At 48.7% G+C, this 25,694-nt stretch overlaps 1 protein-coding gene across 1 annotated transcript in view; it reads left to right on the top strand.

Annotated features, from left to right (window-relative positions):
- The window catches only part of LOC144124796 (uncharacterized), a 34,318-nt gene extending 28,032 nt beyond the window's left edge, over positions 1 to 6,286 (top strand). Inside the window, exons 5-6 of the mRNA XM_077657671.1 lie at positions 3,429 to 4,411; positions 5,239 to 6,286. Coding sequence (XP_077513797.1) covers positions 3,429 to 3,593 — 165 coding nt within the window. The 3' untranslated portion in view covers positions 3,594 to 4,411; positions 5,239 to 6,286. The remainder of the gene's footprint in view (positions 1 to 3,428; positions 4,412 to 5,238) is intronic.
- Positions 6,287 to 25,694: the final 19,408 nt, after the last annotated feature.

The following is a 25,694-nucleotide window of genomic DNA, read 5'->3' as shown; positions in this document are numbered from 1 at the left end:
CTTCCGACTCCGAGCTGGTGCTGTGTTCTGGTAAATGTTCACCCCAAAACAAGTCTTCAGTCCCATCTAAACTGTTCGAAATCCCAGTCACTTCGAAACTCCGGGTTACAATGTCGGTTGACACGGAGTTCCATGCAGACAAAATGCAACCAAGCACAGTCGCGAGCGGTGCCCTCTTGAGCCGCCCTCTCGGCATCTCGGCGTGGTTGCCGTTTTCCATCCAGTCCAATACTGCCTTCAGAATTCAACCTTAAAAGGCCGATTGACGCTGACATCCAGGGGTTGATCCAGGGGTTGCAGCATGTCGGTGAGGCCGCCTGGTATAATGGCCATGTCCGTGTGGATACCGGGCAGGCGTTCATTAACCCTGTCCTTCAAGAGACCGCGGAAGCTGTTCCAAGACGAGCGGCGATCTTCGGGCCAACATGGCGCCTGGGCGTTTCTCCCAAACGCTTTTTACCCAGTCGAGCACAAGCTCATCGTCCATCCTGCCCTTTTCTTGGGCTCGAACTGCAATTCCCTTGGCGAAGATGTCGTTAGAAATCTTTTTTCATCTTCAAGACGACCTAGGGGAGCAGCTTCCGCCCATCTGCGGGGATGCACAGCGTAACGGTGCACTGTTGGCGCTCCACGCCAGTTGTCCGCACAAAAACACTCTTACCGTTCAGTTCAGCTGTGCAGTTCTCGGGACAGTAGAACCACCCGGGGGTCTGGTCGGCGTTCGCTATCTGAGACAATATGTAGTTGTGCTCATGGCGTAGACTGATGAAATACTTTTGAAAGCTGATCACCTTGTAGGTGTAGTCGGGGGGGGGGGGGGGGGGGGGGGGGGAGAGGGGCAGACGCTGGCACAGCGTGGTCCTTTGCCCGAAAGGATAGGCCCTTACTCTTTAGAAATCTTCGTACCCAGCCGGCACTAGCTTTGAAGACCTCGCACGCTATGCTTTTAGCACGCGCCAATGCTTGTGCCCTCAAGCGCAGCATGTCTGTTGTCAACTCGTAGCCACTGTTGTGCACTTCCATCACATAGCACAGGAGCTCTTCTTCTAGCTCGTGAAACTTGCATGGCTTGCCTCGGAAAGCGCACTTTTTGGAGCTGGTATTCTTCAACGCATCCCTTTGGTTGCACCATCGTCGGACGCACATCTCGTCCATGCCAAATTTCCTCCACGGCACGCTTGCTGTGTTGGAGAGCAAACTCCATTACTTTCAGTGTAAAGCCTGCTATGTAGCTACTAGGTGCTTGCCCATCATGCTAGAATGGCAATGCTCGGTGGCAATTCATGAAAAATTGAAGAAAGACAGCACATGAGAGCCACAACTACGACAAGCGACCACGCTAACGCAACCACCAAAAGCACGTGCTTTGACAGCCACAACACAACAAAGTCTGAACTGGTAATACGATGGCGATACAGATAGTGGAAGCTCGTGGCAGAAGAAAAAGATGATGATGATGACCCGCGGCCTCGGGTGCCATCCATGGGTGGCGCCTGGAAGCTCCTGTGCTCGTGCATTTCGAATGCTATTCTCACGTGGGTCCAGGAAAGTTTGGGTGCGGCCCTTACATGTTTTTTTTTAATTATTTCCTTTGGGAAAACAGGGTGCTGCCCTACATGTGTTTATACGGTATATTTTGCATACTAAAAGTATGGTTCAGAAAGAATATGTCAGGCTTATTTCCGCTATTGTAAGGAAGTTGTCACTTGCTAGAAAAAAAATTTTGAAAAAGGCACAAGTCTCAAATGAGGCTATTTTCAAGAAAATTCTTTTCTCAAAATATAAAGCACGCCTTCTTCAAATTTGAAGAACAGATAGGTGTCTAGGGGCTAAAGGAGCGTACCTACTTTCATTTTTATATAACATACGGAAGTGCAAGAAACATCGCCCTAAATGAGGCATTTTTCAATGTAGTGGTGTTATTCAAAAATGACAAAAAAAAGATATTCAACATATTGAAGGAGCCAAAAAAAGAATACAAAAGAACATGTTGCGTTGTTTCCAACAATATCGTCCAAGCTCAAACCTGCAGCTTCTTGAGCGTCGGCAGGAGCGCCTAAATGAAGGGGCGGAAACAGCAAACACGCCCTCCACTGCTCTAATTTTTCCCGAAATCCCAAGACTGAGGCTTTTTGCATCAAGAGCGCACACCCTTTTACTTTTTGTGTGACGTAAGCAGAATTCGGTGCCACTGCTATTCCTGAGTGCAGGTAACAACTGGGAGTGCGCTCTGTGGTTCAGAGCATGCAACATGGCGCAGAGAGGGCTGAAGGGCAGTCATTAGATCTCTTGTTTCGCAGCATCAACAAAGGCGTCTGGCCTTGTGTAATTTGGAAAGGGTCTGCAGCGCTATAATGACCTCTTGAAATGTCACGTAACAGGTCCTTAAATACTAAGAAGCTTAAATGAGGAGCCGGTGGGTGGCATCGTCAGTGACTTGTAAGCGAATATTTGCAGGTGATATTGCCTCAGGTTAGACATTCGATTCTCTTCTGCTCTTGGTGCATGTTCATCTAGGATATCTATCATTGTGTTTAGAGCATTAGGACATTGTTTGCTTACCCACTTAACCCCAGCTGCTCTTACTACTGGGGTGCCTGCCAACTCAGAAGTGTGTAAAACAATGAAATGGCAAGGCACTGCATAGCTTCACGAAAAGAGTAGAAGAAAGGTGGTGAATTTTTGCAGTACTGAGCCTTAGTCTCTGAAATATATATATATTTTTTGATGAGCCTAGGGATGAGTGGCATTTCACTCCACCATTGTTGAAAGGGCCTAATCAGCCTGCTACATGAAATAAGTCTTCTGCATACAGCACATGAATATCGTAAAAACAGCAGAACGCAGCTTTCTCGAGCATTTAGTCATCTCTTTTCTTGGAGCCCACCAGAGGCAATTCACCATTGCCAAGAACGAGACATTGGCCTTATTATGCCCGAGAAATGCTGCCTTCTTTAGTAAGTAGGCTGGGAAAGTTTCAGTCATCGTTCATTTGGTTTTTTCAGCTTTTACAGCGCCATTGGTACCTCGTTTCAGTGTGCTGGCACCAAGACCTCCACTCACTAATTTTGCCACTGTTTGTCTGGTGGTGCGGGTTGGTGACACAGCTCCACTGGTGGCAGCACCTGCCATTGTAGGGCAGTAGTGCGTCGCTTAACCGCTGCATCACCGTGCTAGGAGTGGTATGGGGGCCCCCAGGAATCTATGAGTGTAAAATAGACTGACCAATTCTGCATATATGTGGGCATTAACTCATTAACATTATTGTGTCAAGCCCTTAGATAGAGCTTTAGTCCGTTTTCACCAATCTATGAAGTCTGCTTGGTCTTTAAAACCGATCCTCAAACCGAAACCAATGTGCTAGCGCTCCTTATTCGCATTTGGCTTAACGACACTTTATCTTCTGTCATGTTTTTGTGTGCATGCAGGCAGAAGAGCGGTTGGCTATGGTTGAAGAGCGCCGGCTGATTGATGAGGCCCGAAGGCAGCTGGAGCAGGAGCAAGAAAAGAGGATGCGCTTGGACCAGCAGGTGATCCTGAACAAGGGACGTGTGCGCCCAAAACTGTCCTTCTCGCTGAAGCCCACCGTCTGAGGAGGAGTGGACATAATGCAGTCTTCCCACTCTGGTGTATGCGTGTGCATGTGTGTGCTACAGCTTGCCTGGTTCTGTGTGCCCCTCCTCTGTCATGAACTTGCCTCATTTTACAGCACATTGAGACCTGGGTCTGGACATCCTGCTCCGAACTGAACGAGCTTTGTCTGCCTTCTGCATCTTGCCTTGTTGCATAGTGGACACTGTGTCGTGTGCACATTCATTCGTTAAGCTTGGACAGCCAGATGGTGCACAGTATCGACGGCTGATGCTGTGCTGTATGGAATCTATATTGCGACATACTGCCTGGTGCAGTTTTGCCCTTGACAGCAGTGTCGTGACAGCTTGACACTGACAGCATCCCACATGCTGTCAGACTGTGTAGAGCGAACAGTTTCCTTTAGGCTTTATTGACTTCAAAACTGCAGTGCCACTCGGCTGCCTCTGGGCCCAGTGCTCCGGTGATGTCGAACTAGCAGCATTATCTTGCACCTGTCCGGGTGAGGCTTTTTCAAATGGGTGTTTGCAGCGCCACTCAGTCTGTCTGACCCAGAAGTGGACCGGTATTCATGATACTGCTAGTTTTTTCTAGAAATTTCTTGCTCCACTTGCATTCAAAATTTGAGCAGGCATTATGTAGCATCTGCCGATGCATCGCTTGTGCTGTGGTTACTGCCAGGAAGTATTTGTGGAAACCTTGTCCTGTGTTTGCCTCAGTTATTTTTTTTTGTGCGCAGTTTTTATTTTATGGGTTTACTTGTGCCAACAATACTTTCCTGCGATTTCCATCTTGCCACAGGCAGTGCCAAGTGAATACCGTAAAAACCGGACTATAGGTCGGACCGGAATATAGGTCGACCCCCTAAGTAACCAATTCTAAAAATTAAAAATATCTTTTTCAATGGGAAAGGTACCGAAAGACATCCTTACTTTGAAACAAATGCGACTCGAGAGGTTGCACAATGGTGACAGTATTTAATTTCATTTAAATGCTGCTTGTATGTACACCCGGCAAATTTTTTAACAATATCGCGCACCAATCGGCCCGCGTGTTTGTTTCTGGCACAGGCAAGTACGGCGTCGTAGAGCAAAGCCCTCCTCTTCATGAATCGCCGCAGCCAGGATGGCGAGCCTTTGAATTGCGCCCTCGTGAGTCTAGAGGCACGCGCGATCTCTGCCGCTTTCACGCGGATGCATTCGGCAGTCACAGGCAGCGATCTTGCTCGCAGCGCAACGTTTCCTTCCTATTCTCGATACACTACGGTCTGCCCACGAAATGATGTTTTCTTCTGGTTGCTGCAAGTTGTAATACGCAGCCTCTGCCTCCGCCAGTACTGAATGCTCTTTTCGGATACTCCAAATTCGCGCTGTGCCGCCAGGTTCCTGTGAGCTTCCTCGTACTCAATCGTGTTTTTCTTGAAGGCGACGGTAAATTGCCGTTAGCTTCCGCTTTGCACCTACTGAAACGCAAAATGGCGGCACTGCTGCTGATGGCGATGGTGATGGAGGCTGTTGACTTCAGCCACCCATTGTAGCAAGACTTCCGTATTTTTTTCCGCCAATGACCGGTATATAAGACGGGGGTCGACTTTTCACCATGGTTTTTTGAAAAAAAGTTCGACCTATATTCCGGTTTTTACGGTAGACATGAATAGGCCGTTGCTTATCGTAAAGCAAAGCATCATTCAGCAGTATAGCAGTATACATTTTTTTGCCGTATGCTGCTTGCTCTGTAGTTATTTTAAGCAGCAGTGCTCAGGAATTTGAGAGCAAATTATTGTCTCTCTATGGCAGTAGGTATTTCTTTGCCAATATGAAAATTGCTAGCGTACAAATTGCTTTTCCTTTTGAGCAGTTGGAACTTCGAAGCCAACATGTAGCAGTGAAGCTTCTAAGAAGCAATGTGTACAATGTCTGTTTCTGTAAATATTGCATGCCTGTACATAGAATGTATGAACTTTATGCAGTTTTCCTTCAGCTGGGGGTACCTGCTTAGTCAGAGATCAGGATTACATGACATCTGCTCTGCGTAGCTAACATGGCTCACTGTATTGAGGTCCACATGCACTCTGCTTGTACATTTTATAATGTTTCCATTTCCTGTCAGTGCATTCAAGGACTTAGTGCAGTCAGTTATGGCCATTTATCCTTGTTGGACTAAAAATGTGAAGTGAATCATGGCATATTTGTTCATGAGGGAAATGGCTCCGCTCTAGAGAAGATAGGTTCCGGTGTGCACACTCACTTAAAGATTGTCTTGTGGTGTTGCGCCTCATCACTCGCCTTTTCACACACGACGCTGAGCTCCCAGTGGAAACTAATGTGCTGTGCTCCATCACTACAGCGCTCTTGGTAAGTATGTACTATTGTGAATCTGTCCAGGACACGATGAATGTACCAGCATTTGCTCTTGAACGTCTACGCTCGGCTTCATGATGTGCAATAGGAGTCCTAAAGGTACAATAGGCAAAGTGTATCTTGCTGTACCTTTTGCCTGCTTGGCTGGCTGTCTTAGTCATAACTTAACAAGGCATGTTTCATAGAACTGTGGTGACTTTAGATGTACTCATGGTGTCCTGGATAGCTTGACAAATTATTTAGCAAGGTCTTTCACATTCTGTTTCATCAACTTATGTTTTCCATTTTTGCATGGTGTCAACTACAACAGTAATAAAATGCCTTTGCACCTCATATTTCAGATATTTGTTTCGGGCAGGCCAAATGACAGTTCAAGTGGATGAAAAATAGTGTCTTAACTTAGAAAAGACATCTCCACACAGAATGAGAAGTGATGCAGTCAACAAATGGTGCTGACTGCAATCCTTTAACTCCTACTCAAACCGCACTATTCTGCGTGAAATGAAATATGGTCCGCAATTCTGTTAAAAATGGCCAACTGTGCCAAAGCACGTCAAAATCAATATTTTAATTGGCGATGATAATGCCAGGCCTTCCCATCTCTTTCAAACACTCATTGTGGTCTATTGTCGAGCAAAAAAAGTGAAATTGTTGTGCGTATCTTTGAATCTTCCATTTAAAAAAACATGAATGGCTCAAAAACTTGAGGAAACTGTGTACTCTGCACACTTCCAACCTTATGGAAATGCAGCATTCTGTCAAACGCATTTACGCACAATTTTTCATCCAAAACTATTTCTGCAATGGAAACAATGATGCAGTGTCTTTTAATAAAACATTCCACTGCATCGGAAAAGAAAAATGATAGCACCAGACAGCAGTTCCTAGGCGTGCCATTGAACTTCATGACGTCCATCTTTATTGTTTCGGAAAATTTTTTGTGGGCACAAAATGGCCCTACCATTCTGTTAGAGTTTGAAATGCAGCCAGCACCACTGGCTTTGTAAAACCAACGCCGCACGCTTGGAAAAAAAATTTCTGAAAAAGTCTAGTGTACAATTGTAGATGTCATGCCGCAGAGGGCTAGACGCCTGGATGCGGGTTGCGCATCTTGCGACATGTTGCAGTGCATCTGTTGCCTCGGAAATATCCTCAGGGAAAGAAGTTCAAATCTGTCTGACCACTAGAGAAGCTTACAGGCTGACTGATTTGTACGCATTGAAAGGGATTAGTGAAACGGGAACAAGCGGGGAATTTCGTCGCCGCCGTGTGCCAGAATTTCTGTTCATAAACATCTGCATGACACGTCGGAGCATATCCTTTCATATAACGCATCGATCGGCAAACCTCGCCGCTGCTCGCCGGCACAGATGACCCTAAATTTAGCTCGCTGCCGTCCTTTTGACGTTACGCGGAGCATCAAAGAGTTAACGAAGAATGTGTAGCCCAAATTGCTGCGCTTGGTTTTAGGCCTGGATTTGGTTAGAATTGTGTGCTGTCATTTTCTGCACATTACCGCGCCGCTGCACGAATGCTGTGATAAAATGAGAATGGATAATTGTGAGGCCGTCAAAAATATGTTGAACATATCTTGAGATGAGCATTGGCACTTAATATGCATGGTGACTTGCATAGGGAGTTTGGGAGGCCACATCCACATTCTACAATGTATCGGTCCAGCAGCGCGCTAACGGCTCTAATTACCTGAAGAAATTGGCGCTGCGAGTTTTGGGCCCCCAAAAATGTTTAGGATGAACTGCGATTTCCAGTGAGCCCATTTCTAAATTTTGAGGCTTTTTAGCGAGTGTGGTTGCCTATGTGCTTCATCTCGGGAACGAACATTGCCTTCATTTGATGAGTAGTATTCCGTGCATCGCGAGACAGTTGCCTGCCACTTGTAAAGTTGACAGAATAGAAGTAGAAACCCTTGTCATATTTTTTACGGTGCTGCGGAAAAGAAGGAAAAAGTCTACGAGCCAGAAAACGTAGCCAAACGTATTAAAAAACAATAGCATGAGGGAATTTGGTGGAAGTTAACTGTAATCTCTGCGTTTGAAAAAGTATGCTGTTTGTCGTTTTTATTTCTTTAATTTCCTGCTAGTTCAACATACTACTCGAGTTTGCAAACCATTATGGCTCCTGTGATTGTCACTGTCGAGCAGCACTCGCGATCCTTCTGCGTGCACAAAAAGTCCTTCGATGGCTGTATGCATCCATCGTAGCAGCTGTCCGACTCAAGGGCGCAGTGGCCGGGAGGGAGCAAGCAGGGAGTGGGCGCAGCTGCGGTGCGCGTATGATCTTGAGCTGTTCTCGCTGTGGGCGCATTGTGCCCATTTTTCAAGGATTTGAATCCAGAAACTCAGTCTTTTAAACCAGAGTGGGCTAGAAAAAACTAGGCGACAGGAACAAAAGCCCAGAGGCAGCCCACACAACAGCCGGCACCTCTTGCAGCGCTGCTGATGCCGCGAGCGATGTTTTCGCGATTTCGGTTTTGCGCCTGCTTACTTAGCTGTTGCTATGGAACTTCACGCAACAAAATTCACGCCACCTGTGAGCGCTTGGTTCATCGATGTAGTCGGGGCGCATTGGAAGCCGGCCAACACAGTGGAGCGTGGTCAAACTTTTATGTCCATTGCAAGGTCCCGCTATGGTCAACGTGCTTGCGTGCACACAGTAACCATGCTTTGAGGAACGTGCACCCTCTAGTGCTCGCTGCGGTTGATGCTTGTGTAGTCAAGCTATGTCAAATTTTAAATTGCTTCTGGCACTTGTTGCACAGTGTTGGGTGTCATTCATGCATGCAGAAATGCTCGATGTAACACCCGAGTTTGTATTGCATGGAAATCTGTGGAAGCTACCGTAGACTGGCCCACAAGAACACAGCCAGGAAAACGCAGCTTTTGGGAACATAACATCTGGGTTCTACTGTACTGGACGTCAATCCTAAAGCGAAGTGAATTTTATTTAAAATGCTTCCTGCTCTAGGCTGGCAGTACTTTACTGTTACCTATTTTCTAGACAGCAACCTTGTGCACGTCTGCTTCTGCTATCCAGCAGCTGGGGCACTGCGGCTAGCGCAAGTGGCAAGCAGGTCCACTTCCCCATAATCCATTTGGCTACGTGTAATTGACTTATATACTTCCCGTCTGGCCAATTGGCGAGATGTGCTCTCCGGGCACTTTTGTCTCCGTTTACATGAGTGCGACATGTCAGAAAATTGATAGGATACACTGCTGTCACATTCATGTAAGCGTAACTTCTGGAAGCATCTGCAGCGCTTCTGAAGCACTTGGCGAAACTCGGTGGCGCTGGATAAACAACAGGCTTTAGCCAAACAGGTGACCTTCCTTCCGAGGTCTTAATCTCACTACAAAATAGTTATTCTGGCTGAATGGGGGCTGGTTTCATCGTCGGTGCCCTGGGTGAGTTTTAGACCAATTTTAACAGGACGTCAAAGATGCGGTTGTTTGGCTCACCAGTGGCTGTATGGATGTTCACGGGCCTCTTCCTGGTAGAATCGAGAAAAAGAAAGGGCCGGTGGCTGTTCAAAAATCAGGAGTATGTATACATGATGCCTTAAAATGAGCGATCAGTGAGAAAGAAGAAAGGGATGACATTTTATGTGGGGATTGAAGGAACAGGGCGACCACCCTGTCCTTTCCACCAAGTGATAAAAGGGGTGGTGAATATGTCTCGGTGCTACTTTTTCCTATTTCTAGCGCTCTGACTGGGCTCTGGTTTTGTTTTACTTTATAAGATCCCATTGTGAGTCATGGAGCGACTTCGCGAGACCACTATGACCGTGCCACAGCGAACGTGTAAAGCACTGGTGTGCACCGCTACTCGTAGAAGGCAGCGCCATTCCCCTTTTCCTGCGTTTCCTCCTCGCACTACATCATTTTGCGCTGACGCCGCAGAACCGGGAAAAATACCTTGAACTGATGGCGCAGTAAAAAAAAACTACACTATGTTTACTACATTTGAATTGGTGCGAAAGCATTGATTTCTGCTACGCAGAAAACAGCAATGAGCAGGCAGTGCCGTGGGACAGAGCGCTTGTGTTAGGCCACGTGCGAGCAACGGATGATTGTGCTCGGGGTTGGTACCCATCGGATTTGTGCTTGGGCACTAAAAGCTTGCATTCTAATCTGTGCAACGCGTGGGATGTAGTAGTTAACTCCTTTATGTGGTAGCGATTTGTTCGTTGGGCTTTTCTCAACGGAGCTCCAACAGACGCCCGTGTGTTTGGGGCTATCAGCTACGCCTGTAACACATGGATGAGCTCCCAACAGACACCCATGTGTTCTTCGGTGCTATTAGCTTCACCTGTAACACATGGATGCTCCTCTGTTATCCAGGTTAGTTTAGACTTGTATTTGTGCGCACCCCATGATGATGCAAACATCGTCCCAATTCATAAGAAAGCGGATGTCGATTACTCGAAAAAATTAGACCGATCAACTTGCTGTCTGTCACTTACAAGGTATTTATTTGCTAAGGTAATACAACCTTTGTCCGTAAAGTTCCGAGACTGAGTCCATTAATAAAAATGCGTTTAACACATCATTTGTGCAGCATCCCTTCGAAATAGTCTCCCTTGCAGTCTATACGCAGCTTCCAACGCCTCTTGAGGTCTTGGAAATAGTTGGAAAACGCTTCTTTCGGCAGAGCTGTCAGCTCCTTTGTCGTGGCGTCTTGAATGGCCTCCACGCTCCCCATCCAGTGACCTTTTAGGGCTATCTTCACATGAGGAAACAGGAAAAAAATCGCATCGGGAGAGGTCAGGCGTATATGCCGGATGGGGAAGTACAGTAATGCTGTGCTTGGCGAGTAATTTTGTAACGCTGAGAGCAGTGTGCGGCCTTGCAGTATCGTGGGTACGGCTGCATTGTCCACATGCCCATAAGTCAGGGCGACGGCGTCGCAGTGCATTACGCGTCTGTTGGAGCATGCGGATAAAAATCCGATTCACCGTCTGGCCTTGTGAGAAACTCGTGGTGTATGACACCACTGGCATCGAAAAAAAAAAAAAACTCAGCATCGTCTTTGTTTTCATATTTTGTCGCCGCACCTTTCTTGACGCCGGAGAGCTTGTAGACCGCCATTCGGTGCTCTGCCTCTTTAAGGATCGTATTCAAAACGCCGTGTTTCGCCAGCAATGATGCTGTCCACGAATGCAGCATTCTCTGCCTCGGAGAGCAAATCAGCGCTGACTGATGCCCGCGTGTCCTGGTTCTGTGTGAGGGAGTGCGGCACAAGTCTGGCATTCAGCTTTCGTTTCCCGAAGTTCTCATGCAAAATTTGGTGGCATATGGTGTATTACTAATGTCGAGAGCATTTGATGGCGTGCGGACTATAATGGTGCGGTCTTGCTGTACGATTTCTTTGAATCCGAGCCATGTTTTCTTTCTGTGAGGTTGAAGGGCTCCCCTGCCTTATATCATCTTCCACCGACGTTCTCCCCGAAATGAATCTCTTGTGCTACTCGAAAACTCACGCACGCGATAATAGAGAGTTATAGCATATCGTTACCGTGTTTACGTTACCGTGTTACCGGACGCCGGATTTTCCGGTTAGCGCGGCGCATGCCAGAAGACGTTTTAGCGTACCGTCTCTTCCGTAGCGCGTTACCGTAGGGCCAAGACGAGTGATGATGATGGCAGATGCCCAGCTTCTAATGATTAAAAAAACGGATGCATTGCAATCATTTCTACGAAGTGAAATGCTGCACTTTCATAATCTTTTTCTCTGCATATAAAGACGTACCGACTACACTTCAGCTAACAGCCGACTCAGCGGCTTTTCAAATGTGCCCGTGAAGCTATCTACGGCAGGCACTATTGTATATACTGAACTGAAAATTTCAGCTAGTAATGATGCACAACAATGATGCTTAAAAAGACATTTGCCTACCCTGACCAACAGACAATATCACTACGTAGACCTCAGTAAGCTTGCATACACAGCGCACGTTGCGTTGCGGGCGCTGTAAAACAAAAGCACAACTACGACACCTGTTTGCCGTGCCGCAACGTCGCTTTATGTGTTTGGATGGATGGATGGATACGGCTGAACCCTTTACATCGGGCGGTGGCTCAAGCCACCTAGCCATGTCTTGTGAAATTTTACTCCTGTCTTGCTTTTAGCCATCAATCAGATAACCTTCGCTTGGTTACTTCTAACCTCTTAAAATCCACTTTCCCTTCACTATCCCTAAACCCCAATGCCTTGGGTAAGTCAGCCCCGCTGCCTTCCACTGTAGGGTGAAGCCCTTTACAGAAAAGTATCAAGTGTTCAGCTGTTTCCTCCTCCTCTCCGCACGCAATGCACAAAGTGTCTATCTCCTGGTACCTGACTCTATACGTCTTAGTCCGCAAAACTCCAGTCCTGGCCTCAAACAACAAAGAACTTCCCCTACAATTATCATAGATATTTTCTTTGACAATTTCCTGTTTAAAGGTCCGGTATGTTTCTAGTGCCGATTTCGCCAGCATCCCTGTTTTCCACAAAGCTCTCTCTGTTCCTTTAACCTTTTTCTTAACCGATAATTGCTGATTTGCCCCCTTACTGCTGTCCAGATATTTGCTTGTCAATTTTCTAGTTCGCTTTCTCCATTTCGTGTCAACATTCTTTATATACAGGTATCTGAAAACTTTCCTAGCCCACCACTTTTCCTCCATCCTTCTCAATCGTCCCTCAAATGCTATCTTACTGCTAGCCTCTCTGCTCTCGAAAGACGCCCATCCCATATCACCCTGTACCCCCTGATTTGGTGTATTGCCATGTGCTCCCAAAGCTAACCTCCCTACTCCCCGTTGCCTAATTTCCAGCCTTGCTTGAACATCTGGCCTCATACACAGGACCGCATTCCCTAAGGTCAGGCTAGGGACCATCACCCCTTTCCAGATCCCTCTTACCACCTCATACCTATTGTAATTCCACAGTGCCCTATTTTTCATGACAGCTGCATTCCTACTAGCTTTATTCATTACTTATTTTTCATGCTCTGTCAGATACTCAACACTGTTATTTATCCACACCCCAAGATACTTGTACTCATTCACTACATTTAGCACGAACTCCTGTATTCTATGCTCGCCGCCGTCTTCATTAAATATCATGACTGCAGATTTTTCCTTACTATACTTGAAGCCTAATCTATCTCCCTCTGTACTGCATATGTCTAACTTCTGCAGGTCTTCCTTGTTGTCAGCCATTATCACTATATCGTCCGCATATATTAGTCCCAGTAATGTCTGTTTAATCAATTCCCCTTGCTTGAAAAAAGATAGGTTGAAGCCTAGTCCGCTCCCCTCTAGCTTGGCCTCCAAACCTTGCAGGTACAACATGAACAACAAAGGGGACAGAGGACATCCTTGTCTAAGCCCCCGCTGTATCTCTACAGGCCCTGATACATTTTTTCCCATTTTATGAGCACTCTGTTACCTCTATATATATCTTTTAAAAGATTAATTACTCCATTTTCCACATCCAATGTGCCCAATATGTCCCACAAATGCACCTGAGTAACGTCATAGGCTCCCCTAATATCCAGAAATGCTAGCAATAAGGGCCTATGTTCCTTTTCCGCAATTTCTATACACTGTGTCAATGAAAATAGATTGTCCTCCAACCTCCTTTGTTTCCGGAACCCATTCTGTAGTTCCCCTAACACCCCCTCGTTCTCCACCCAAGCCTGCAGTCTATCCTTTATAATTTGCATCACCACCCTGTAAACCACAGATGTCACTGTTATGGGGCGATAGTTATTTACGTCTGCTTTGTCCCCCTTTCCCTTATATATCATGTTCATTCTACTGAATCGCCATTCATCGGGGACTTTCTCATCCACTATCATTTTGTTCACTACCTGTATTAATGTTTGCTTGGATTTTGGTCCTAACTTCTTTATCAACATAATCGGGATACCATCTGGTCCTGTTGATGTGCCACTAGGAACCTTCTTCTCGGCCCTTTCCCACTCTCCTTGCTCTAGTGAAGCTATTGCTGTAACCGGTCTATCCTCCGATAAAGTATGTACCACGTGCTTTGCTGAAAACACTGTGGCGCCATCTAGTGGCAGTAAGTTAAAGCCCGCCAACACCGGGCCGGAGAAATTACTGAAATTACTGATGAATATACCAAGAGAATTAGCAGTCTTTTTTTCGAGGAAAAAATCATGAAAATATAGAAAAATGTTAAATCGGGCACGAAACTGAAGAGCTGCAGTGTAGTTGCTATTTGGCTATGTACACGACATATAGTCAGGCTTAACTGCTCAAAAATCGGCAAATATTCTCAAAAACATGGCCTAGTTGTTACTCAAACCTCAACGTATGAGAGAGTTTGCAAATTAAAAGCGAATGCCTTCATGTATAGCGAGAAGTGGCGCCGAAGAACGCGGCGGCGGTGCTGTATTTGGTCCGAAGCGGCCGTGCAGGGCGCCGCCATGTTTGTTTACAAGCGAACGCTAACCCTCCGCAATAATATAATTATATATGGATTCCGTAAAGTGTTTGCGGACCGGTAAGTGGCGGCGCATGCGCAGATGTCGCTTGCCAGGCCCGGTAAACGGTAACGTAAACACGGTAACGATATGCTATAACTCTCTAATAGACGTTTTTAGCATACCGGAGCCGTATACCGGTTTGCCGGCTGCGCATGCGCAGTGGTCCCCCTCACCCCAACATGCCTCTGCGCATGCGCGAGAGGGGTCCGGTAAACCGGTATACGTCTCCGGTATGCTAAAAACGTCTGTCTCGCCGTAAGCGTCGCGAAGGAGCTCACACGTCTGTGTGGCTGTCTTGCCAAGCTTCACACAGACTTTTAGGCTTGCACGCTGTTAGAGGTGGACGTCCATCTCTCCAAATACACTCGCTGTAGTATGCGCAAACGGTTAGTGACATATCTTTTTACATGTATGCGCAAACGGTTAGTGACATATCTTTTTACATGTAGTGCCATCTAGCGGTTGCCGCAGCAGTTAACATAAATAGCACAGGTTATCCCGAAAAGATGGCGCCACACATGCGCACCAACATTTGATTTTAGGAATCATTTCTAGAGAAGAAAATAAATCAGCCTGGAAACATTACGGACAAACGTTGTAGCTAATAGAATCGGGAGAACCCTAGGCTTCGATCAACTAAATGACTAGTCAGGTTTCTGTGATGGCTACTCGGCAATAGACCATATTTACACTATGAGGTGATAGAGAAATGCAGGCAATATAACCAACCACGATAAGCCGAGCCCGCTTATAACGAACCTGACTCATGTGGACTGCGTTCGTAGTAAGCGGAGCCGCCCTATTACAGTAAAAAAATGCATTCAGACAAAATCGTCTTTTATTTATCTCAACACTTTGTTATACACGACTGTTTCTTCCATTCAGACCCTGTCGGGCCGCCTTTAAAGCTCTCCAGCACAGTCATGCGCTCCTGCCCGGGACTCTTTCGAATGTTTACGGTAACTGGTAGTATACGTCGGCATCCTCGTCTTCGTTCCTTGAAAAAGTTGGGAGGATGCAGCGACGAAAATAGCGTATGCACGCGCAGAACATACTATCGCGCACAGTATGACTCGCAACGCTCCGGAGCTTGCCTCAGAGCGCTGGAGGGCAAGCTCACAGCGTGGCATGTGACGTGCGCGAGAAAAAAAAGAGCGAGGGTTTGGCCATTCCAGAGACGCGCGTCACCCCTTAGCTTCCCCTCCCCCTTGAAAGGATAATGCTTTGGTGCGGCGCACGTGAGCTTGCTTGGCGTGGTCAACTGGGGTTTTTTTACTCTTATCAGTCGCAGACAAATGCTGGCTTTACCTCCGAGCAAAAAAATAAAGCAAAGGATTGGTATGGGGAACCTGCGCTGCCAAGGTGACAGTGCAATTGTTCCATTCGGTGACTCAAAACTGCTTTTGTCAGCAGCTTCGCCCGCTGCAAACGCGAGGACACATTCTGCGCGATTAGATACCCGCGTTTGGCTGACAGCTTTCTTTGCCTAGCTTCTCTCGGCGTAGCCCATATAGCTGACGCACGGCACGTGCACCTTCGACAGAGCGCGGAGGCTCACGCCAATAAGCGCCGGAAGGTGGCGAGGAGAAGTCCTAAGACTTCTACTCAAAACTGCTTGCTCTTCTCGCTATGCAGTGTGTTCAGCACAAGTTCCTCATTGGCAATGCTGTATCGGGAACTATAGATGCTTCGCCGCAAAGTATGAGAATGAAGGGAGGCGCACGATGTTTGCAGCGCTCGCCGCTAATGCTGTATTCAACACATGGGAATTGCTGAAGACTACTTTTTTTCAACAAGCAAAGAAAATGAAAGGCGCGCTTTGTTAACCCTATACGGCGCTGTGTACACAACTATCACATCCCTCGCCGCGTAGCTCACGCTAATGCCCTCCATAAGTATGGGCAAGCCCACGATGTCGTTTGGGTAGACGCCGCATGTACAGCGCATGAAGCGGTAGCAGTTGCCTACAATCCAACCCTACTTCTCCCCCTAACTCACCGTCTTCCCTCGGGCTCTATGCCTGAGGAGGCAGAGGAGACCGCCATCGCCCTAGCCCTTGCACATTCTGACGCCCAATACATCTTTAGCGACTCAAAAACGGCTCCGTACAACTTTTCCAGGGGCAGGATTCACGCCCCTGCCTGGCAATTGTTGAACGCCCCTACCCAAAATTTACCGCGCAGGGTAGAGCTTCAGTGGGTGCCGGCTCACTCTGGGAACCCAGGAAACGAGGCTGCCGATAAATTGGCCCGAGGTTTGATTTGCCGGGCTCAGGACAGTCTCGATCCAGGATTCTCGAGGGAGCGGGCGCACACCTTTGCGGAGCTCACGCAAATACCCCGTTTGGACCGTTGGGCTTACCCTCCTCCCCACCCCTCTCTTACGCACTCCCAACAGATCCTCTTCAGACGCCTCCAGACCCGCTCTCTTGTCATCCCCTCAGCTTTTATCCCACTATTGCGGCACATCCCCTGCATGCTCCCTATGCGGTGACCCCCTCGCCACACTCTCCCATATCCTTTTCGGCTGCCCTGCTGACCCTCCCCCTTGGGGACAGCACGCCATCTCGAGCTGGGAGGTCCTGCTCATGTCTGTAGAACCGACATCGCTGCTTGCTGCGGTGACTCGGGCTGCCGACGTCATGTCCCGGCATGACCTACTTGATGCAGTGCGGGACCGCGCAGTGGCCCAGGGACCCAGCTGGGTCTAAAACTCACTTGCTCAATAAAGTTGTTCTGTCTGTCTGTCTGTGTTCAAATTTGAACTCGGATCTTTGCTGGCGAGACGTCTGATTCCTAACCATGCAAAACATCTGCTGCCTTTCTTTTGCCTTATTTTTTCGTTATGAGGAAATGAGCGCTCACAAAGACTGCAACCTAGTTGCAGGCTATCATGACAAGTGAAATCCTTTTGAACACGCCAAGAGCGCTCATCGGCGCGCCCGGTTATCTCTTCAATGAACGATTTACTTCGCTGTAGAGGAGTAGGATGTGGGAGGGCTCAGGGGCGACTGCATACGCGTCACTGGAATGGCAAAACCCTCGCCTTTTTGCATCGCTGCCTCGTGAGCTCGGTCACCAGGGCGCTGCGCAGACGGTGGCCCGTTGCAAGGCATACGGCGCGCGATATATACTACATCTGCCGTATGCGCGCTGCCTGCACGCGGCAGTAGCGCTGATAGAGATCCGATGGGGCAGGCGACGCACGCCACGTAAGTGGGCTGGGCCAGCAAGGCCAGTCATCGTGGCACGGTGTTTCAACTTTTCAAATTATTGTTATGGCCCCGCCGCGGTGGCTCAGTGGTTAGGGCGCTCGACTACTGATCCGGAGTTCCCGGGTTCGAACCCGACCGCGGCGGCTGCGTTTTTATGGAGGAAAAACGCTAAGGCGCCCGTGCGCTGTGCGATGTCAGTGCACGTTAAAGATCCCCAGGTGGTCGAAATTATTCCGGAGCCCTCCACCACGGCACCTCTTCTTCCTTTCTTTCACTCCCTCCTTTATCCCTTCCCTTACGGCGCGGTTCAGGTGTCCAACGATATAGGAGACAGATACTGCGCCATTTCCTTTCCCCCAAAACCAATTATTATTATTATTAATTATTGTTATTGTTGAACCTGACAATGTGCAGTAGTTTCGCTCTCAAAGCTGCCCCTGTCTCGCGCTTACCACGCATAGGCCCGTTTCACAAGCTGCGAATTTCACCACCCGACACTGCGAATTCGCTCGGCCTGCGAATGAATTCCAACCCGACGGAAATCGTTCGCAAGCCGTCTGCGGCCCTCTCCGGCAATAGAGTCGGGCGGTGAAATTCGCAGCATGTGAAACGGGCTCAGGCTTCCACTTTCGGCACTTTACCTGCAGCTTGCGCACACGTACGCAGCGATTGAAGTTGTAGCTTATCGGCCTGCGCTTGGCGGAAGGTTAGCTGCATTTCAGTGAAATACTTAGTATTGTATTTTGGGAAGATCAACACTTTCTTTCGGGGGAGTATCACAGGAGCTGGAAGCCACTCTTCGGTCACTGCGCTGGCGGGAAGCTTCGCTTTTTTGACTGCAGGGGCGACTTTCCGACGCTTTCTCGTTCGTTATAACCGAACAGTGCGTCCATGATTGTTCGTGTATTTGAGACGCAGTGCTATAGCCCTAATACATGTTTTAACCGTAATTACACACTCATTCGTAATAAGCAAGCGTTCGTTATATCTGCGGCCTTTATAAGCTGGCTCGACTGTATATAGCCTTCATAGATTACGAGAAAGCATTTGACTGAGTCGAAACCTCAGCAGCCTCATTACGGAATCAGTGGGTAAACGAGCCTCATATAAAAATGCTAGAACATGTCTACACCCAGCTAACTTTAACCAGGGTTTGAAAATATGCCGCGGCACTCTAAGGCTGCGCGACCAAATGCATGTTGCTTCAGCTACTGTAAGGAGCAAGCCTCACTATTTTTTCATTGTGCTTAATTGCATAATTAGTCGAGATTAACTAATTTCGTAAGCAACAAAAGACGGAAAGTTCCTATGAGAAATTGTGGAACTGTCCGCAAAACGTCCGAATGAACAGTTCCTAACTTTCCATCTATTACGTATTAGTTCTTTTTTCGCTCACTACAGATGCCTGCGAAATACAAAAAAAAAACACCGCGTGACATGTCCACTTGCGCTCCGCGATTGCATTGCTCTCAAGCGTTCCGCCTACAAACGAACAGCTCATTTAACCGGGTGTGCTGTCGCTTGAGAAGTGACTGGACTGCTACGTAGGCGCTGGCTGTGCAATTTTCTCGAGCTCGAGCGATAAGGGCTTTGCCCGCTTACGCCTAACATGAACCGCCGCGAGGGGAGCTATCGGTAAGCATACTGCTGGCGTAAATCGCACAGCCAGCTGCTGCGCCGCTGCCCTGTCGCCTTCTAAGGCACCGGCCTAATTTGATTTTTCGTCTAACTTAATTTTTCGGAACGTTTGAGAGGACTGCAATCACGGAGCGCAAACGGGTAACTCGCGTGGTATTTTATTTGGTATTTCGCCGGCATCTGCAGTGAGCCAAAAAAAGCTAGTATGTAATAGATGAAAAGTTAGAAACTGTTCAATCGGATGTTTCGTGCATCGTCCTACAACTTTCTCATTGAAAATTTTCGCCTATCTTCGTTTCTTGCGGAGTTGGTTAATTAATCTCGACTTATTATGCAATTAAACACAATACAAAAATAGCGCCACTTGCTCCATACAGTAGCCAGTAACATGCATTTGATGACGTCGTCTTTGAGTGCCGCAGGATATTTTTAAATCCTGGCTTATGTTGGCTCAAACACCCTGTATAAAGGCTGCGCAGCCACCGTAGCGCTCCATAAAGGCAGCAATAAAATTACAGTAAAGAACTGTGTCAACTGAACTGAAAGATATTTACTGTAAATCACACAAATATTCATGGGAGAGCAAGGTTTGGTCCTTAGTCCAGGACTACACTGTCTCTTGCATAGATCCTTCTCGACCGCTTCGATCAATTGCAGCTATTCGTTGAGGTCAGAACGGGCTAGAAGGGACTCCCAGTTCTCTCGAGAAATGCATGCGCGTTTTCTTAGATCCGGCCTGCTTTTACACTCCCACGTAACGTGGTCTAGCGAGGGATGCGATTCTTCGCATCAGCGACAATCCTCCCGATAGCTATTCGGATGCACGCGGTTATAAAGAGCTGGTTTGGATAAATCCCCATTTGGATTTTTCGCCAGTCCTGGGATTGCTTTTTGTTTAGGTCCTTGTGTAGAGGAGCATAACAGCACTTAAGCGTACCATAATGTTCTAGGCGATCAGCGAAGGACACCACCCGGTGTTAAGGGCAGCATAGGTGTCGCACGGTTGGCGTAAGCTCAAGATAGCATACTTTCTTCGTCGTATTCGAATAATCCTTCATGCCCCGGCATCCAATGAAGGTATACCGATGTGAAATTTGGATTAGATGCTTTCGTCAGAATTCTGAGGGCGTTAATGTCGATCCGGCCAATCGTGTAGTCCCTGAAGGCTTCCTGCGAGTCCGTAACAATCATCAGGCTTTTATTGGCCCTCCAGTTTACGATTGCTAGAGCTATTGCGCCCGACTCAGCTGTTAATGGATTTTCTGAGGCGACGGAGGTGGTTACTAGCTGACGCTGTAAATTATCTACCGCCGCTGCTACCGATCCCTTCTTGTGATACAGGGATGAGGCGGTGTACACTAAGTCGTTTCTGTCTCTAAATTCTTTTGAATAAAGCGTTTAACCCTGTGTTGGGGTTTGCGCTTCAATTCCGCCGCTGCCACCAGAATGTGGATTGCGCTTCAATCCCACCGGTGCAACCTGTGTTGGAGACGGAGGGGCCCTTGGGTTATCTGACACCTTCAGCACCGCAGGTCCCGGCTCCGAAGGACGGTGGCGGACTCCGTTGAGAACGAAACTGTACAGTAGGTTTATTTTTCCATTTTTACAGTCCAGATAGGATTGTGTAGATAACAAACCAGCAACGCTTTATAAATACCCTTCGTATATGGAAGCAAGGACAGACGGAGGAGTGCGAGCAGGAGCAGGAGTGGAAGCTGCTCGAAGAAGCAGGTGAGCTAGCCGGATACGGCCTCCCAAAACTATACGGCTCGTAAGAAAAAGCTCCTATCTAAAATACAGCCCAGAGACGAATCCATTGCTCAAAATCAAAGGGAGATGGCCGATATGAAAAGGCTGTTTAAATTGCTACAATCCACCGCAACAGCAATGCCCCACGTATTTCGCACGACCCCCTCTCCCGCGCTAAGCGGTATACCCTCTACCAGTAATGCGATGGAGACGGATAACAGCATTAACCTCAAAAGGCCGGCTCCTTCCGACGAGGGCTCCGGATCGAAACGCGCTGCGGAAGCGTCCCAAGAGACAACCCGCAACCGACGATCAAACCTAAGGCTACAGACAAGATAAGAGCCGAAATGAACGTCCTCGAGAACAAATTTAGCGGTCTCGAGGAAAAAGTTAACCTTACGAGGGAGGTAACCCAGCTGGGTACAAACATCGCTACCTTTTTCCATCAAATAGTGGAGCGCCTCGCGGCCTTGAAGCCAAGCCGCAACGTAATGCCACCAGTCGCGACATTGCCCGTAATCATCCCTCCATATCCCACCACGGCCCCTCGCCAAGAAATTGAGGTATGACAATGGGACTGCAGGGGGTTCCGTAACAAACGGGGAAACCTGTAATTTCACGCTTAAAACCTAGGTAGACAACCGGACATGATAGCCCTTCAAGAAGATAGCGGCCCGGCGGAATTACCAGGCTATAAAGCATTCATTTCATTCCCCCCTCCAACGCAGTGACGACGGCGAGGACACCGTTCACCGCTACTTTTGTGCAACGCAACATTACGGCGATACAACACACTATAGACAGTTCTAACGAACAATACACGTAACTAGAAATTGTGCTGAGCGAAAAGGGAGACGCAAATCTCTTTATTCTGAACTTATACAGTTTCCGGAAAGACAGAGGGTCAGGAATTCCTCACCTACCGCTTAAAGCCACGAGCTTGTCCGCCAGGACACAACTCCTGGTGGTAGGCGACTTTAACGCCCAACATTCAGCTTGCGTTATAGCAAAGACAACCTCAAGGCCACCAAGCTGTGGCAAACGATCCGAAACCTGGGCCTCACAATTCTTAACGATCCCCAAGAAAACAAGCGGGTCGGAAATAGCGTTAGCATAGATACCTCACCGGATCTCACACTATCCGAAAGCATTCCCGACGCCCGCTGGTCCAACACGAAACGAGCGCTAGGAAGCGACCATTATATTGTAACGAAGACAGGACCGTACGATGCTCAACGTCGACATGCATAGCAAGCATATCTGCAAGCGTCCGGTTGAGGCGTTCAGTCAAGCCGTTTGTTTGGGGATGATAGGCTGTTGTCTTCCGGTGACTGGTGTGGGTGAGTTCGAAGAGAGATTGCATTAATGCCGCCGTAAAGGCGGTTCCACGGTCCGTGATGACGACTGATGGCGCACCGTGACGCAAGACGATTGATGTCATAAAAAACTGAGCCACTTCTGCAGCACTAGCGTGGGGGAGCGCCTGTGTCTCGGCGTACCGCGTTAAGTAGTCCGTCGCCACAACAATCCATTTGTTCCCAGAGGAAGACAATGGGAATGGGCCCAGCAAGTCCATGCCCACTTGTTGGAAAGGTGTTGTAGGCGGTGAGATGGGCTGGAGAAGCCCTGCGGGTTTAACTGGTGGTGTCTTTCGTCGCTGGCAGTCACGGCAGGTCCTCACATATTGCTGGACTGATGAGAGCAACTTTGGCCAGTAATACTTCGCACGAATGCGGGCATACGTCCGCGTAACACCCAAATGGCCAGCCGATGGCTCGTCGTGACAGGCGTGCAAGATTTCTGGACGGAGTTCGGATGGCACAACCAGAAGAAAGGTTTCCGTGTTATGGGCGAAGTTCCTCTTGTAAAGGACGCCATCTCGGAGACTGTAGGAACCCAAACCTCGAACGAAAAGCCGCGGAACAGCGACGTTAAGGCCCTCCAGATGCTCGATGAGCGGACGCAACTCTGAGTCAGCCCGTTGACGCCGGGCCATATCGGACGACGTGACGAGAGCAAAAAACGGGAAGTCGTCCTCCGTTTCGGCCGGTGCAACGTCGGCAGGTGCACGTGACAAACAATCGGCGTCATTGTGCTTACGGCCGTACTTGTACACTACCGTGATGTCGTATTCCTGGAGGCGAAGGCTCCATCTCGCAAGCCGTCCCTAAGGGTCTTTGAGATTGGCTAGCCAGCATAACGAATGATGGTCACTGACAGCTCGAAACGGGCGACCATAGAGATATGGTCGGAACTTGCTAATCGCCCACACTACCGCAAGGCATTCCTTCTCTGTGGTAGGGTAGTTTGCCTCTGCTTTCGAGAGGGAGCGGCTGGCCTACGCTATGATTTTCTCGTTGCCATCCTGCCACTGAACGAGAATAGCGCCGAGACCAACATTGCTGGCGTCAGTATGAATTTCAGTGGCAGCTCGTTCATCAAAATGGGCGAGTATAGGGACAGTTTGTAGGCGGCTGCGTAGCTCGTTGAAGGCAGATTCCTGATCATCATGCCACACAAAAGATACATTGTCTCTAGTAAGCATTGTAAGGGGCTCGGAAATTGTGGAAAAGTTTTCAACGAAACGTCTGTAATAGGCACAGAGGCCCAGAAACCTACGAACGGACTTTTTGTCTTTTGGGCGCGGGAACTGTGCCACAGCGGCAGTCTTCTCCGGGTCAGGACGGACTCCGTCAGCGCTTATCACGTGACCAAGAAAACTGAGCTCTTCGAAACCAAAGTGACACTTTTGTGGCTTTATCGTCAACTGTGCCGAACGGAGCGCCTGTAACACCATTCGCAGCCGGTTGAGGTGTTCCTCGAAGCTAGGAGCAAAAATGACAACATCATCAAGGTACACTAGGCATGTCTGCCATTTCAGCCCAGAAAGAACGGTGTCCATCATGCGTTGGAAGGTTGCTGGCGCAGAACAGAGTCCAAAGGGTAGCACTTTGAATTCATAAAGGCCGTCAGGTGTCACGAACTCTGTCTTCTCTCGGTCCCTTTCGTCCACTTCGATCTGCCAGTAGCCATTATTAAGGTCGAGTGAAGAAAAATATTTAGCGTCACGCAGTCGATCCAAGGCGTCGTCGATACGTGGAAGGGGGCAAACGTCCCGTTTCGTGACACGATTCAACTTCCGATAATCGACGCAGAATCGCAAGGTGTTATCTTTTTTCTTCACCAATACCACAGGCGAAGCCCAAGGGCTCGTGGACGGCTGGACTACGTCGTCTGCAAGCATTTCTTGCACTTGGGATCGTATAGCCTCCCGTTCCACCGGCGACACTCTGTACGGTGTTGGGATATGGGGCTAGTCTCCTCGTTGACGATGATGCGGTGTTTGGCTACCGAGGTGCGCCCTACCTTTGATGTCGTGGCGAAGCACTCTGCGAAATCGTGAAGGAGCTCTAACAAGCGCTGCTTCTGACCCACCGACAAGCCGGGATTAATGTCCACGGTAGACAGAACGGCTGCTGCATCGCGTCCGTCCGGCGACGGTAGCTCCAGAGCACATATTTCTGCGGGCTCAACGAAGTCGGTAACGTATGCGACGGCCGTTCCTTTCGCAATAGGCTGGAACTCTGTTCCGAAGTTGGTGATCAAGAGTGTCGCAGAGCGATCCCGTAAGCGAACAAGCCCTCTTGCAGCGCAGATTCCTTTCTCGAATAGAAGGCTGACGTTTCTCTCTGCCATAACGTCTCGATCACCGGGCGAGTCACTTTGCACGGGGACCATCATGCTGCACCGCGGAGGCACCGTCACGTCGTCAGCAGCAATACGCAGGGCGGGTATCCTGGAGTCGTCTGGGTCGGCTATTTCAATTGCTTGCGTCGGCGAAAACGTCACGCGCGGCTCTTGTAAATTGATAACGGCGCCGTTAGCTTGTAAAAAGTCCAGGCCGAGAATGACATCGCGCGAACAGTGAGGCAGGACAACAAAGTCACAAACGTAAACAAATCCGTCGATTGTAACTCTCCCCGTACACCGGCCAACAGGGGTAATTAGGTGCCCACCAGCTGTGCGAATCTGAGGCCCAGTCCACGCGGTTAAAACTTTCCTCAGTTCTTTTGCTAGCTCGTTGCTCATAACCGAATAGTCCGCTCCCGTATCAACCAATGCCGTCACTGCTAAATCGTCGATATCGACCGGTAAGTCCGAAGCTGCGCATCCTTTGTGATCGTCACGTGTCCTCGTTTGATAGCCGTCGTCTGGTCGGGAACGCGATGGAGGATGTTCGGCTGTTCGCTCGTCAGCGGCCTTACCTCCGCAGGCCGCTGGGTCTAGTTTCCCCGGCGAGGACTCGGTGAGCGGCTGAAACGGCTTGTCGAAGGACGGGGACTCGGCGAACGATAGCGGGTAGAGGTTGGTGGGTGGTAGTCAGGGCGAGGGAAATCAGTGTGAGTGTGATCCCGGCGCGTTGACAGGTGCTCCTCAATTTCGCGGGGCCGTTCGCCATTGGGCGGACAGGGGACTCGCGGATGAAATCCTCGAATTCCAGCTCGACGATAAGGGCACCACCGCAAGATATGGCCAGCCTCACCGCAGTGGTAGCAAAGGGGCCGCTGGTCAGGTGCCCGCCACACGTCCGTCTTCCGTAGTCTGGCCTCGGGCAACACAGGGACAGGCGGGG

The sequence above is a fragment of the Amblyomma americanum genome, chromosome 3, assembly GCF_052857255.1.
Source record: "Amblyomma americanum isolate KBUSLIRL-KWMA chromosome 3, ASM5285725v1, whole genome shotgun sequence".
In the NCBI taxonomy this organism is placed as follows: Eukaryota; Metazoa; Arthropoda; class Arachnida; order Ixodida; family Ixodidae; genus Amblyomma; species Amblyomma americanum.
This window is presented reverse-complemented; position numbering and strand designations above follow the sequence as displayed.